Source organism: Tauraco erythrolophus, chromosome 1, assembly GCF_009769465.1.
Source record: "Tauraco erythrolophus isolate bTauEry1 chromosome 1, bTauEry1.pri, whole genome shotgun sequence".
NCBI lineage: Eukaryota > Metazoa > Chordata > Aves > Musophagiformes > Musophagidae > Tauraco > Tauraco erythrolophus.
In genome coordinates, this window is record NC_141465.1 from 48,803,310 (window position 1) to 48,819,859 (window position 16,550).

The 16,550-nt window shown below is 36.8% G+C and overlaps 1 protein-coding gene across 1 annotated transcript in view; it reads right to left on the minus strand.

Annotated features, from left to right (window-relative positions):
• CDKL5 (cyclin dependent kinase like 5) overlaps positions 1-16,550 on the minus strand; it is an 81,220-nt gene that overhangs the window by 37,547 nt on the left and 27,123 nt on the right. Inside the window, exons 3-7 of the mRNA XM_086609139.1 lie at positions 13,902-13,947; positions 11,142-11,278; positions 8,031-8,151; positions 6,339-6,398; positions 949-1,039 (exon numbers count right to left, since the gene is read on the minus strand). Of these exons, the coding sequence (XP_086465265.1) occupies positions 949-1,039; positions 6,339-6,398; positions 8,031-8,151; positions 11,142-11,278; positions 13,902-13,947 (455 nt within the window). The remainder of the gene's footprint in view (positions 1-948; positions 1,040-6,338; positions 6,399-8,030; positions 8,152-11,141; positions 11,279-13,901; positions 13,948-16,550) is intronic.

Below are 16,550 nucleotides of genomic sequence, written 5' to 3' on the forward strand. Positions count from 1 at the left end.
TTGCTTAAAGAATATTAGGAGTGACCAGTACTTCTTTGATTCATCCTGCGGCTACCAATTCCTTACTGCTAGAATATGTGTATATAAATACATACATGTTATACATACAGGAAATGTATTCTGTGAGTGTTCATGTAGTTTAGAATAATGCACTGTTAAACTTGATAGTAATGGGAAGATTGTGTATAGTAGATCTCCAGTTATTTTGGTTTCTTCCTTTGCCCTTTTGAATCCTACAAATTTGTTCATGTTGTATCTGAAAACCTGTTTAACCTTGTGAGGTAGTAAAACACTCATTTTACAGATTAATAAGAGAGTAAAACTAAATTGTCCGGTTGAGGCTACTTATGTAACTACTGCTTTCACAGGCAACGGAACACTAATTTCTCAGTGTTTTATTAAAATGATTCATACAGCCTCCTTCAATAAATTCTTCCTGACTAGTAAAAAGCTAGCACCATCCTTCTGAGACATTTTAGCAGTGTTGGTAAAGGGTAACTAGGAATGAAAACCAAATCATAGTTTTGATGCAAAGGATGAAGAGAACTCGGAGTGTAGAGTGGTGAAAGCTGCACTGCCATTGCTATGTGATGTTCACCACAAGGATGATGAAACATTTCAGACTACAGGACTACCATGGAAACCTCTTCTGAAGGGAATGGAGGCAAAGGAAGGTGAGGGGAGGCAGGAATCTGAACTACATCTGTTACAATTCAGCTTCAGTATTTTAATCAGTTAAATACTGCTCAGCTCAAGACAGGTCAACATGTCAATGACTCATGCCAACTTACTGGAAATGAACAAAAATTAATGAAAATCTAGAACTCTCTTGAAATCTTCCCTTCAAATCAACCACAAGTCTCCACGGGTAAATCTTACAAAAGATGCTTGAAAAAATGTAAAGAATCAGTGAAGATTTATCATGGCAGTTCTATAAACTGTACTTACCCAAGCAAGAGTTCAGGTGAACGGTACCATCTGGTAGCCACATATTCTGTATAGTTAGCATTGCTTCCTTCAGAGAGATTACGAGCAAAGCCTGTCAAAGAAACAGTGTGAAAGGTTATATCCTATTTTAAATACAATATGCACACCACCATTGATTTTGGCAGTAAGAGGTCACACCTATGTATAGAGAAGCAAATTGTTTACAACCCCCAGCACAGAATGATGTCTCCAACAATTGCTTGTCCACTGAAATGCATACTTTTATTGATATGACAGTGAAATTCATCATGTCTGCCTTAATGACTACTTTACTTGTGTACTCTCCTCAAAAGCCTATGGGGTTTTGCTACTAGTTTTGTTGCTTTGGCATAATCAAAACAGATTGATAAAAGTTACCTGTCAGCATGCCATGCAAGCTATTGAACTATTGCCACTAAATTTCACTGAAATGCTGTTTGCAGAAGAAGATTCGTAACATTAGAAACGTAACACATGCATGGGGAGTACACTCTTTCAGTCATTGATCTTAACTACTACGGTCTCACTGCATTCAATTTTTTAAACTGGTCAAGAAACTATATATTATTCTCATCTAAGAACACTCCCTTATTTTTCTCATCTGAGGATGCTCCCTCCCTGACCTGGAAAGGAACAGGGTCATCTCCCCAAAACTACAAAAGACAGGATACCAAACATCAGCAAAACTGCTTTATATCTGCATTCGGCTCACTCCATGTGTCAGCTTCCCACCTGCTTTAGCATCACATTCATAACAAGGTTCCTAGTGAATTAGGATCAGAAACCAAGTCCAAATTAACTTTACTTTTTTTTTCATTCTCCTCCATTTATAAGAAGTCAGTCAAGCACCACAATAATCATGTTACTGCATTCTTTACATATAAGTACTCTTAAGTCAGATAATGGCACTAAATGCTTTCTTACTGGGATGTGGCATTAAAACTTGGTGCAAAATTCACTTTAGTGAAATCACTATGAGTCCTTCCATTATTGCATGAGTGATGAAGAAAGACTAAAAATTCCAAAGTGTTGCAGAGGTGTAAGGCATAATTTCATTTTCAGAACCAGTAAGTGCTACTTAAACGCAACAGTCATTTCTCTTGATTTCTGAGTTCTTATGCAGAAGCTGCCAAACTTGCTTTTCCCACACAACTATGCTTGTAAGGTTGTATTTTATTTTTTTTTTCAGTATTCTGAACATGTAGGTTTTGAATGCAGACTATTATTATTAGACTAATGATTTGAGAAAACAATGATAAATTCATTACTGACATAGGTTACAGCTGTTACTTTTTGCAAGATACCTCTACCTTCAACAGTTAGTAAACTGAAAGGCATGTATGATGAGGAATGGATATTTCAAAGTTGTCCCAAAATAATAATAATTCTGATCTATTCCCATAAAGTCTAATGAATATTACTGATGCTGCTGGAGAAAAGTTGGAAAGAATTTTTTTATTACTTGTAACATGGGGAATGAGTAAATTTCTAAACACTATTATATTTAGAACTGCTTAGGCAGCCCTGTTCCTGTTTCAAATTACATGACCTATGTGATTAATCTTGTCAGTGAAAAAAATCTTTCACTCATTTTTAAAGAAGAGAGGGAAGATAACCAGGAGCTACACTGAAGAAGTAAGACAGACAAAATGAACAGTGGGAAGCCCCAAACTGAATGAGGGGAGTGGAGAAAGACAGACAGACAGACAGAAAGGCGCCACATGATAGAAATAAACACGTGCTAATGTAACGCGCAAGCCTGGCAGCTCACAAGCCCATGTGCACCAGAAGAATCAACAAGTCAAGGATGTGCCCTCCTCTTTCCAGGCCAGTCTATAGGAACTTGGTCACAGTCAGAAGCTATTAACTATGTCCAGAAATCAGCAGCAGCTAATGTAGTCTGAAAAATCAGCCCTCAACTTTACAGGCTAGGTGCAGCATGGATTTGATGTTGCAAGACAGAAAGGAAAATTATCATCAGGGACCTCGATGTCATCTACATATTGTCAGGTGATATAAGAAACTATTTTACGGACTCACTACTGCTCTGACTACGACAGCATGCTGAAAGATGATGGACAGAATTAATACTTGAAGAGAGAATAATACCTTTCTAAGGGCATAATTACTTTTCTTCTGTCATAATGGAGTTAGCTTACTGTTCCTTCCTCCAAATTGTGCTAAAGTATCAGGAAGAATTTTTTTGATATAAAAGTAAGAGAAGGTAACTAGGAAGAAGATTAGAACAATCTCTAAACAGTGAGAAGGAAGAGGTTAGAAGATGAAGACAGAAGGAGATTTGGGTGAGAGCAACTATGAAAGCAACAGAGTTCGCAAACACATCATGATGCAAGAAGGGAGAACAAGTAAAATAAGAAATTTCAAGAAAGGACTTTAAACAACTTGGAACATGGTAGGAGAGATGTCAAGGAGAAAGGTGTAAGGAAAAAGGAGATGATTGCCAGTCTCTTGTAGAGAAATAAGGCAAATTGAAGTTAGACAAAGTAAAGCATTCAAACATTAATGCCATGTAAGTACTTTAATAGATGCCTAAGAACACTAGGGAACCTCCATTATTCAGAATTTTAAGAATAAGCTAAGCAAACACCTGTCAAGAATGACACAGAAATACTTAATCCTTTCTTTGAGTAGGTGGAAGAACTAGAGAATTTTTTGAGGTCTTTTCCAGTCCTGTGTTTCACGATTTCTATGCTTACGCATCATACAGAGATTAAGAGATTGCTAAAACAAGTAATTTTGAAGCCCTGGTGTTGAAACAGCAAACACACAAGTCAGAAAGCCTAACTATTTCCAACAGTTAGATGCATCTGCTGTAATTGGCATTTTGTACTGTTCTCTTTTCCACTTCTATTGGCAGAAGTGACACCCACACAACATGTGTCCAGGCAAGCATCACATTCAATCTCATTTTTATCTAGCACGATATGTACTGAACACATGGCACACGATCATAAAGAACTATCTTGTTAAGAATTTATGAACTTTGAATAGAAAAGTATTTTGTCCACTGAGTTATTTCAAAACATCCAATTACTTCAATATCTGCCTTGGGATGGATGCATAGACCTTTTCTTTGCATTTGTTATCACATGAGGACTGTGGCACTGTATGTGACAAGTACCTGTGTTCCAAAACATGAATTAAGTTAGGTAGGCAGACAGCATACGTCAAATCATCTTAAAACACGAATTCTTATATCCTAATCTGTACATGTTCGGGAAACACTTGTGGCTAATACCGTTTTGACAGACACTTTACAGTCACAGCTTAAGCTACTAGCAATAACGTCAATTAGCAATAAGGACAAAAAATTAAAATTGATCGCAAATGATATGAGTTGCTTGGAATTTTAAATTCAACTTGATCTGAAACATTGATCAAAATTCAAACTCACACAAACAGTAAATACAACAGAAATTCCCATAACTTGCCTTCCTCAAGACCGTGCTGAGCACTGCGAGTACATTGTGAGGGCAAATCTTTTCTAACAGCAGAAAGAGAACAGGGCTGGAGCGTACAGTGTGAGCAAGTCAACGCACAGCACAGAACATTACTGCTAGCACCATTCGCATCATCTATGTCTAGTGAGAAAATCGACATCCAGAAAGTGATCGTACCATTTGCTTGGCTTTTTAATTTCCTGTAATACTGCTGCCCAGAGGATGCTGACACAAGTTCACACTGAGATTTGTTAGCTGATGGCATATGCCAGCTCTCACAGTGAAAGTTTACTTTCAGAGGGAACATTATCCCCCTGCCCCCCCAAAAAACCCCAACAATCCAACAAAAACGCATGAGGGAGGGAGGGCAAGGGCCAGGGAAGGCTCTTCCCCACGGCTGGGGAAGGCAGTAGGGGTGAACAGCTCCCATCAGGACCCACGCACGCCCTCGTTGGCTGCTCCTGCTGGGGATGCCGCTAGCCCCGATTGGAGCACACATTGGTCAGGAGCAGGCACTGCCCTCTGATCAGTTGTTAAGCTCTGCGCAAGGCAGCGATTGGGTCCTCTGACCCCCCAAAGCTGGCACGGGGGTGAAGGGGTGGGGAGGGAGCAAGGTGCGCCTGGCACCAGCCTCCACCTGCTGGGAGAGCCCCAGCCCTGCCAACCCTGCAGGGTTTGTTCTGCAGGGGCGAGGCCCTGACAATAAACACTGGGTGAGGGAAAAATCCTGCCCCACAGTTCTGGGCACAGCGGTGTGGTCGGAAGCCCTGCGGGTACCAAACAGGCAAAGGCACCAAGGGCACCGCGAGGGCACCCCGGTGTTGTGTCGGAGCCGCACGGTTCCTTACACTGAAGGATAAATTGCCCTTTGTTCAAAGAACTCATATGGACCAAATCTTCTAAGGCTTTTCCTAGAATGGTTATTGTTTCCGAACACTTAAGCAAAAATGCCTTTAGGATTAAAAGAAATAAGTAGCACTGCAAATGACAAACGCCTTTTTTATGTTCCTAAAAAACTATTTCAATCTATTTTTTTAGCAGTTCTTCTTTTCATTCAAAATTGCAGAGGTTTGAAATGACAGCTTTCAAACTGCTCTCACTGAAAAGTGCCCATGGGTAGCACTATGGAATTGTTTTTTAGTTACCAAGCCAAACTGTAAGCTTTTTAGAGGGAACAATATTTTATTCTTTGTTTATGTACCATTTAGAATGAAACTACAGATTGTTGGAACAGCGTACACTCCGCCCTGTTTTTTTCTGGGGATTACTCACATGAGCAAAACTCTCCTTGTGCTTGGGTGCTGATTCTTCAAAGCCTTAAAGCTAACATTAAAAACAGGTATTGATAGGTCAGGAAACATCACAGCTAACATCACACATCAACTCTATCCTCCAGTCATTCACTCACTAATTATATGTGGATACATGATTCCTTGATTAACATAAAAATAAAACTTGACCAATAACTACACACATAACAGTGCATGAAAGCCAGTGGTTCAAAAAGTATATAAAAAGTCTAAGTTTATTGTGTGTTTACTAAACAAGGAAGAATTTTCTTTCAATACGCAGGCCAGATAAACCTAGCGTCCTAATTAGCTTATTATCTGTGCTGTTCTCAGCTGAATGCCAATAACATTGCTAGTAAAAATCTCGTCAAATATAGGAAGAGACAAATGTAGCATTTTTACTGACATGTTAATACAGGTATTTCACAGGGTATGCAAATTAAGCCCAGAGATCTTTCAAATTAAAGTAATGGCCACAAACGTGAAGAAGTAATTAATTCTGACCACTAAAAGGGTTTTAAACAGTACATGCTGTAGCACTCTCATAAGAATAAGGCGAAATTCCACTGCAAGAGATTTTCCTTAAAAAGGTAAGAAGTAGGTATCTACCTATTGAACTTACCAAAGTCACACAACTTCAGAACATCATTGTGGCTTATTAAAAGATTCTCTGGCTTGATATCTGGAGTAGCAGAGTGAGAGAAGAAAAAAAAAAGTTAACGTCTCTTTTTAATATTGAACTTTTTCAACAAATATTATTTCATTATAATATATTTAGAGATATTCATGCAATCATAAATGAAGTCTTATAAGAGCAACTGCTGAAACAGCTTCCAGCAATTCAGTTTGTGAACATGCAGAATTAATTTTCTGCCTTTTGAAGTCTTTTAAAGTGTTTCCCAACAAAATAAAAGGTGCTTACAGATATTCCTGGGCAGCAAATCAATATGCAGAATATTGCATATCACAGAATAATAAAAAGAACTGACATTTAATTATCCAGTTAACTAATAAAATGTTAAGTGTGTTGTGCTCAATGTTTTCAGTTATGATGATCTTGATTACCTCTTGTCATTTGCCTAGAAAAAAATGCATTGTCTAGTTTTAAGCCCATTTTTTATTCCTATGTGATACTGTGGTATCCATATTTAATATTTTTTCAAACTATATTACAAAATATTTTCAGACTCTCGGTTATGTTTGATCAGTCTAAAATATAAATAGCATATTGTATGAGAATTTTAGTTTATTGGAAACATTAATTAGAAATGTTACTTTTGCAAAGCCACAAAGCAAAATACAAAGTAAAATTTCATTAAATCAGGATAAAATACATAAAACTAGATAAAGCTGCACATCAAAGATATGTACTGTAAGTGCTTAAGTTTAGGGGAGAAAGTAAATATGTACAGCTGAACACACAGGAGCTGTGAGGAATTGTCTTAACAATTGACAAACAGGGAACCAAGTTTTATGTTCTGGGTTATTTTACTCCTAATATTCTATTATAAGATTCAAAAGTGAAATGACAGAGTGCCATGACATGTTTAAAATTCCTTTGGCAACGTTTGTACTGCAGTTTCACTTCACTATGCATTTGATACAATCTTTATGCATACCCCAAAGACAGTGGACACCGAGCTTTATATGTAGATGAACTTACTTTTAAAACAATCTGAAGTCACACAGCAGACTTAAGACCCAGCCAAATTTACAATTTTTTTTTTTTTCTGTTGATACAGAATCGTAGAATCGTTTAGGTTGGAAAAGACTCTTAAGATCATCGAGTCCAACTGTAAACCTAACACTGCCAAGTCGACCGCTAAACTGTTTCCCTAAGCACTATGTCTACACATCTTTTAAATACCTCCAGGGATGGTGACTCAACCACTTCCCTGGGCAGCCTGTTCCAACCTCTGACAGCCCTTTCGGTGAAGAAATTTTTCCTAGCATCCAATCTAAACCTCCCCTGGTGCAACTTGAGGCCATTTCCTCTCGTCCTATTGCTTGTTACTTGGGAGAAGAGACTGACATCTACCTCACTACAACCTCCTTTCTGGCAGCTGTAGGGAGCAATCAGGTCTCCCCTCAGCCTCCTTTACTCCAGGCTAAACAACCCCAGATCCCTCAGCTGCTCCTTAGAAGACTTGTGCTCTAGACCCTTCACCAGCTTTGTTGCTCTGCTTTGGACACAGTATAAAGCAATTACTTATATTTCTGTTAAATGTAAATTACTTCAAGATTTAACATCTTTCTCTTTAGAAAGCAAATTCCTATCCGGAGCTTATTTCCATGTAGAGAACTACACACTTACCTCTATGAACAATATCATTCTTATGGCACCAATGAATTGCTTTAATTAGCTGGTAGATATAGCTTTTCACTTTTTCTGGTGGAACTCCATTTGGCATTTCTTCTAGCAATTCAAGCATATTCTAAATGTTTAAAAGACACGTTATTTAAAAGAGTTATACTGTATTTGCTAGAAGAGAACACACTTTCAGCATTCTGAAACAACATACTTAGGCCAGTAAGCCTGGCTGTGCCAAATCAGTAGTTTAACATTCAAGGAGTATGTTTTAATCCTAAGCATACTACTAGCTGTTCTCACTCCAGAGAAAGCACTTGTGACCACAACAATCCTCACAGGTGAACCACAAACATACTACAAGTTCTAAACCGACTGTCATCAAACTACTTAGCATAAAACTAACTTCTAAAAAGTCATTCAACAGAAACACCAGGTCATGGTAGCTATAGGAGAAGTTTAGTAGAGCGCAGCATTTTGTAAATATCTGACTGTGCTTTACCTTACTGTTTTCTTCATTATTAAGCTAGTTCTGCTGCTCTGAGGGAGCAGGGCCCTGATTAATCACAAATCATGTCTGTATGTGAATGGGTATAGTTAAAGCAACAAAAGCCTGTTAGTGCAAATGAAGTAACACATATAAAAACGCCTCATAGGGGCATAAATAATAACCTAGTAAGTATCCTATAGCTATATATCAGCTATATTAATCTTAGACATATTTGCACTACAGTAACTACGGCCATACTAACTGTTTTATGGATATACCTAGGGAAGAAAATAAACCCACTGCTTATACTAGTAAACTTCTTTGCAAAAGGACATTTAGATTTCGATATGTTAGCAAACGTCTCCAATTTCGTACAATTAGAAGTTCAGTGGAGTTTTACTCTAAATCCTGAATGAAGAATGGGCAACAGCAGCTCACTTGAAGACAGAAAGATCTTATTTACTGAATACTGAAATAGAAATAAGTATTTTGGCTATATCGCCTTACACAACTCATTTATTCATGGATTTGAGCATTTGTAGATATTTCATTTAAAGCAAATTTACCTCATCTTTGACAAACATCATCTTTAGCTGTAGAATAAAATTTTTGAGGTTCCTCTTGTAAGATATTTTAATGAACACAAATATAAGACAAAACAAATGGAGACTTTGATAATACTTGGAAACATTTCTATGTTTTGCAATCTGTGAATAAACACTGGAACTTATGTGCTTGAGTGTAAGTTTCCTCAGAAATACACTTCAGATCTGAGAAAATGAATTTTCTCTTAGGGAACTATATTGATTTTAGTTAGACTTTTGTCCACACAGATGCCTCTGGATCTGGATAAGTAAGTCAAGAAGTTAGTGTTACAAATACGAACCAAAATAGTAGCATGGACACAGCAAGACATAATCCTATTTGAAGACATTAACTAAGGGGATGATGAATAAAGGAGATCAGACTCAATGTGAATTTAAGTAATCTGGATTTGAGTATTGCAGAACTAAGATTCCCTAAAGGACACAAGCTGCTCATCACCAGTTAAAACAAAAATTAGCCTACTATACCATATTTTATTTAATTCTATCTACTCTTCCCTCATCCAAAAATACAGAAATCATTCTGGTCTTTAAAAAAACTATTGTGGAAACTGTTTGACATATCTGAAAATGAAAAACATTCATGGACTACAAAGTTAGCTGAAAATGAAGCTTCCCATTAATACAGAAATTATATTAGGCACAGATGATACATGATGTCTACCTTTATTATAATATTTTTTTATTCTGATGCAAATAATGTTAGATATTGCAGCCTGGTGTTTTTACCACGTTAACAATTTTTAAAGTATAGTCCTTATCGAATCAATGAAATGTCTTTTACTTTTGCTGCTCTTCCAACCCATTACTACAGTGCACTTAGCCAAGTCAACTATAATACAGAATTAAATGTATGTTCTAAGTTGGTGTGTGATCAAAGACATTCCATGTGTCTGGAACACGGGTGGAACAAGTCAAACTTTGGATGTTAGATCTTAGTAACCACCTTAGTTAGATCCACCACATTAGAAGTTGCCGATCTGATAGCGAGAAACAAAACTGTTTTCTGCCAAATTGTGGGCTAATACAGGTCACCTCATATTTTGCAATAAAGTTATACAACATAATAAATTGTAAACTGAGGCAAAGGAGACACAGTATTTAGGGTGACGAATCTTTACACGAGATAGATTTGACTGAAGAGGACTAGCTCTCAGCTAGACCGCAACATCACACTGGCAGGATATTAAATGAAAATTTAAATTGAGGGAACAATAGCACATGAAAGCTCCAGAGATAAATATACTTAAGTCTGCATTTATTTTTACAGTGTATATCTGAATACCATCTAATTATTTCCATAAAGAAACGCTAAACAGTTAAGAGTACAGAGGGAAGGTCTACCTGTACCATGAAGGCTAAAAATAATGAAAAAACAATCTGTTCTAGGTCATTTCTCCCTGGAAAAAGACCAGGATGCCTGGCAGTAGTCGACCAATCTAAGGAAATTTTGGAATCATTTCAAATGAGGTCAGGATTGGAAATAATGACAGTGATCTTTGCCAAATCCCTCTAAGCAATTATTGATAGTGGCCTCGTTACAGAAATATACAAACAAATCCTATTTTTAACAGGGAAGGATGGAGAAAGTTGAAACAGGTTTCAAGGTCAAGTGTCTACGATCTTATTTTGAAAGACTACATTAAGATACATCACACAACATAACACAGGACAGTTAATCAGCTTTACAATTAAACCGGACTATTGAGATTGGATGGAAATTTTTCTTCAAATGATATGTATTCCATTCAACATAATTTGAACATGTTTGTGTTCGTGTATGGAAGAACTGTTTTTTTAAAGACCAACAGATGATGTAAAAACAATAGTAAAGTTGTCAGTGTTGCTTTCTCACAATAAATGTCTAACTACAACACTTCAGATTTTATTAAAGTTTCTGCTGTTCCTCTTTACAGAGCTTAAGCTTAAACAGCTTATTTTTGAAAAATAAAAGTAATTTTCAATACTTTTCAAGTAAGCTGATGATTTAACTATGGCAAGGATAGTATGAACTCAACTCACTTTTTCCACATATTCAAAAACCAAGTACAATTTTCCTCTTCTTCTGAAGGCTTCCTTCAACTCCACTATGTTCTCCTGTTTCAAAGTCCGAAGCATTTTAAGCTCTCGTAAAGTGGTTTCTTTGACTTCTTCATTTTCTAGAGTGCAAAGTAAAAGCGACAGAGCAAAACTTATTAAAAACCGAAACAAAACCCTCAAGTAACAACTGTTACAAATCCTTACTTTGAGACCCTAATTAAATTCTGTTTCTAGATATCATAGAGAAAAGGTTTATTTTCCAGTGTGGGCTCCCTCTGCTGCCTGGATGCTTCTGCACTGCAAGAGGGGAAACTGGGGACTGTGCTATTATTATGCAACCCTCACAGACCTCCCATCACTTCCATCTAGGTTTTCAGTGGCAGAAAAAGTCGTATAAGAAACAAATCATTCAAATTTCTATCTTTTTCATTATGAAGAGCACTAGTATGCTTCAAAAAATATGCACGTATGTGTACAGACACACCCTCCACCCCACAAATACATGTCACATACATGAAGCACTGGCAAGGTTAATACGTCCTCAGCAGAAATAGTGGAATGCAAAGCTCACATTTGAACAATGTCAAAGAAATCTATCTGATTCTAAAACTATTTTATTGTCCAAAAGCCATGACAAATATTAAGACTTTCAATGGAAATTCAGCAATGCAGACCAGTGTAGCAGCCCCAGAGGGCAGTAGAGCAAATATTGATTCAACGAAGTCTTGAATCTGATTCTGAGGAGTCAAGAAATTTAACTGTTGTTTTGACAATTTAGTTGTCTGAAAGTTGTTCAAGAAAGAAGAAGTGTTTTACTAAAGCTTCGTACACTGCTTATCATCAAGGGGCCCTGAACTGACTACCAATGAAATGTCAAGTAAACCACATTACATTAGGTTTTATTTTTCATTTAGTAAAATGAAGTCCATTAATTAAGTAAATTTGCCCACGCACATGTAGAAGCAAGGTTCTTCATCTCTTACAACTGTTACCTACAACAGAGGGATATTAAATGGGATATGATTGCATAAATTCAAAGCTAAATCACATTTGCAGGTCATGTACCACAAAGACAGTCAGAGACAGAGGAAGAAGAAACAAGTAAAAGAAATTGTTTTTCCAAGCAAGCAAAATGCAAAACCAGCTTTGTTGGGAGAGAGAATAATGCAGGTCATGCAAACGCATATAATCATCACCAGAAGAGAGAAAAAAATAAATTGAAGTGTAGCAAGAGGAAAAAGGAAAACAAAATATTATCATCACAAATGTTTTGATTAAAAACATATATAATTTAGAGCAATCTAAGTCATTTCATTTTAAAACTGAGTGCTTGGTGTTGGCTTGCATCAGCCTGATTACATAATTTCATCTATAACTAGATGCACTCTTTCCAGCACATTTAGCATGCATATGTCAAACAACAGCAAAAATTCAGTGAAACAAAAATGGCAATAGAAACAATTACAGTCTATTCAGATTTCTAATGAACTACCATATTAACAAGACAGATGTGAAATGGGCTGAATCAAATCCATCAAAAGAACTTCTGTCATATTTCCAGAAACTTGTAAACAACTAGCTACAAGTCTGAAAAGCAGTCATCAGTCATGTAAACTGATATTACACAATACTCTTAGAAAACTAGACCTAATGCCAATGTTGCCTTTTTTGTTTGCATTTTTTGGTAGACATGCTAATACTCTGATCCTGTTTAGGGTGTAATACTAAGATTCATTGCCTAGGATCTGTATTGAACAGCCATATCAAATTCCAAAAAGCAATTCTGAAGTACTCTCTTGACCTGGTCAAGATGGTCACCACAATTAAATTATCTCCTACATTCTTTAACAGGGATTTAAAATAGATTTATGAATAGAAGAGCTAAAAAATTCATCAAATAGACCCTTTAAGTGTCTGGCAAAATCAGCTGCAAAGCAAAGAGTTTGCATTGCATAAAACAACAGACACAAATCAGACTTTACTGTGTCTAACTGACTCTGAAAATTACAGTCCTTGTAACCAACCACACCTCCATGCCACCAGCGATCCTGTAACACTAACAGAAAATAAAAGTTTGCTAAAATAAAGTGACTGCTGTTTCTTTAAATCACATTGTCAGCTTTCAGCTAAAGCCTTGCTATATGGCAAATCATAGCTGCATCTCCTCAGACCGGGAAGACTCCTCTTACTGCTTCACACTTGGTTTCTCCTTCTGTTTGTGCTAGGCCATTAGGGATCAAGGTTAACTTCTGATGTACACAAGGTAGACAGGTGCTCTCCTGATTGATTGCCAGTTTTGCTCATGATAGTATGCTGGGGTTCACTGTCCCTCAACAAGCGCAGGTCAGACAGCCAGTCTTGTGTTGTATAGATCTTTGGGTTTATCACTGCTGCACGAGGAATGGGTGTGTGCAGCACTGGCAATAATTTCCGCTACTACAAGAGGGGTTTTTGTCATGTTCTGATCACATCCAGTCTCCAACTGGTAGATCTTACTATGCTGCCACAATCTCAGCCACATTAAGACAGAGGCACCAAGAAAGAAAGGTAGTTACCATAGTTGGAGTGTATAATGCAGTCCCTAGGCAGGTATGAAGGATCCAGTGCCTTGAATATTCACAAGGCTAATAAATCATTATCATTTTTAAACCATGTCTTGATATATGAGACTTCTTATTTTAACTGAAGAAATGCTAACAATACAGTTACTGACATGAAAGATTATGCAGCAGAAAAGATTACCTTCACTGTCTTTGAATTTCTTGATAGCCACAATTTCATGTGTTTCCTGTGAAAACAAAAGCAAAGAAAGGGAAGTGAGCAAGATCTGTTGTGTGTCTTCTCTTGTTGGTTTTTTTTTTTTTTTTTTCCTCCCTGAGCATCAAACAAACAAACAAACCAAGCATCCAGGGAAATTTCACAATGCAAAACAAAACTAATTAAAAATCTAGTAAATATCTCAGTGATCAGGCCAAATGCAATACAAAACCACATATAGCAGATACATCACAATTAGGGACTGCAGTATGAAAAAACAAAGTCAAACGTCAAAAAATCATATTTAAATACCTTGTATCAGATATCAATTAAATTTTCAGAAGAGTTGTTCCTTAGTTATTTGGAAAGTCTAACAATCTTTTATCTCAACAAAGAATGAGCGTGGGTGCTTATCTTCGTGAGCTGAAATGAAAATGCTTTACTAGCATGTGTCTAAAGCTTACAATGAGACCTGGAATTTTGGTGGCCAGAAGTTTTTGGGTTTCGAAGTTCAAATATCCACAAAGAACATGATTTTAAGAAAGTAAACTCTCTGTGCCTCCTTAAAAAAAAGTTGTCATCTTAAGGGAAGCTATCCAAAACCAGAATCACTAATTGTATTTGAAAGTGTTAATCTGTGCTTACTATATGGTCATAGGTGATAACTTCTTAATGCCTGCCTGCCTTTGCATTCCTCTAGTATTCTCTCTTCTTACCAAACCTGATCATCATAGGTCACATTTTTCTCTTAAATGAAGACATTTCTCTTGACTGAGCAGGAATGCATTTAGCACATGGCCAAAATACAGCTGACATGACTAGTGCAGGTCTGTTCGTATGACGATGCAGCAGCTGGGTTTTACTAATATGATGGGGAAGAAGCTTTAAGGTCACAGAGTAAGGGTATGTGAGCAGACAGGCAGTAGGTTACCTGGGTTACTTGATGAGCTAGCTAAATCCAGCTTACACACTTTTTCCAAACATCAGTTTCCAAAAAAACCCCAACGATATTCCATTATTAATAGCATACGAAGGCTGGATTGGAGAACAGCAATGAAAAAGTGGATTCCTTCTGGAATACCTGAAAACACGTGCATAACCAAGTATAGAAGAACACAAACATTTACTCCATTTTTCACTTCAAATCGTCGTAACACATGAACCTGTCAAACACCTGATCCTAAAACAAAAGCACCTGGAAAGACTACCGTAGGTAGTGAACAATGCCATTTAAGCTCTTTAAGTGAAAATCAATACCACTATGAATGAAAATCAATAAAAATTAGTTTGCAAAGATAAGAATATGTGCATGTTTATTATTTGCATGTTTTTTTTAAATAAATTCTTCCATCATCACTCACAGCATCTATCAGAAAAACTTAGAAGCATTATGTTGTGTGTTGATTTAAGTAACCAAACGATATCTACCTCGCATTGAAGGTTAGTTCAGCAGAAGCAGCACAGCTACTAACTCACAGAGAAGAGTTGCATTGCTTTTCTGCTACCAAAATCTATCTTCATATACACTGGTCTAATCTGAAGGTCGATACATTACATATATCCAGCTGAGGCACTACAAAGATCCAAGCACTGCCCTGTGCTCAACCAATTTACAGAACAGCAAAGAATGGGGGCATGTCAGAACTGAGGCAATAATAAGCATTTCAGGTTTGGACTGATTCTGAAAGTCTTGTTTATAGCTTTTATGTCAAATACAGTTCCTAAAAATTTTTGTTTCAGGAAGCTTACAAACAGAATGGTCTAAACTAAACTGAACAGACTATTTTACTAATTATATTGTTACTAGTAATTTAGCATTAATAAATATAACAATACTATAACTATATTACTAGCACTATGAAGGAACACTACTAAGAGGGTGAGTAAATTTAGCTTATTTGACTTCTGGTATCTACTATTAGGTGCTCTGGCTAATTAAGCCTCTGAAAGGTTTTTCAGAAAAAGAACATTGTAATTGCCCTCCGAAGTCTCTGCTGATTGTAACATGCCTATGTTTAGACAGTGTGCACACACCACTTTGCAGATGAGCCCAATTTATCCATCAGCATTACATTCATATTTCACATGAAGGAAAAGAAAAATCTGTAGATGTTTCAGCAACCATCGAAAGGCTGCATTTTTATTCTTGAAGTAATGGCTAAGTATACTGAAAGAAATGTAGGAGTTAAAACCTGTGGCCTCACACAGGCAGCAGTTATGCACCATTCAAGAAATCTAGTCCATGTGGCTTCTCTGCCATATGCTGCTGTCCCTGATGTGTACAGTGAATGTGATTATTTTGGAAATTAAGATTTAAAAGCTCTCGGGTCAGTTTTGAAAAAACTCAAGTAATCCTAAATATTCTGTGCTCTTCACGGAGCACAGAATATCCTTTCTGATCTCTACTGCTTACCACTACTAGCTTATATCATGAAGTATGAAGATTTGAGTTCACTTAGCTGTAGTTTTGCTTCACTCAGCTCCATTTATTACTAATCATCTCATTATGTTTCTACTAGAAAATTCTGGCCTCAATATTTAACTTTACATTCTGAAGCAACAGCAAATTTGCAAATCCACAAGTCAAATCTCTCTTAGCATTGGTATTACTTCTGCTTATTGAGTATGTATATT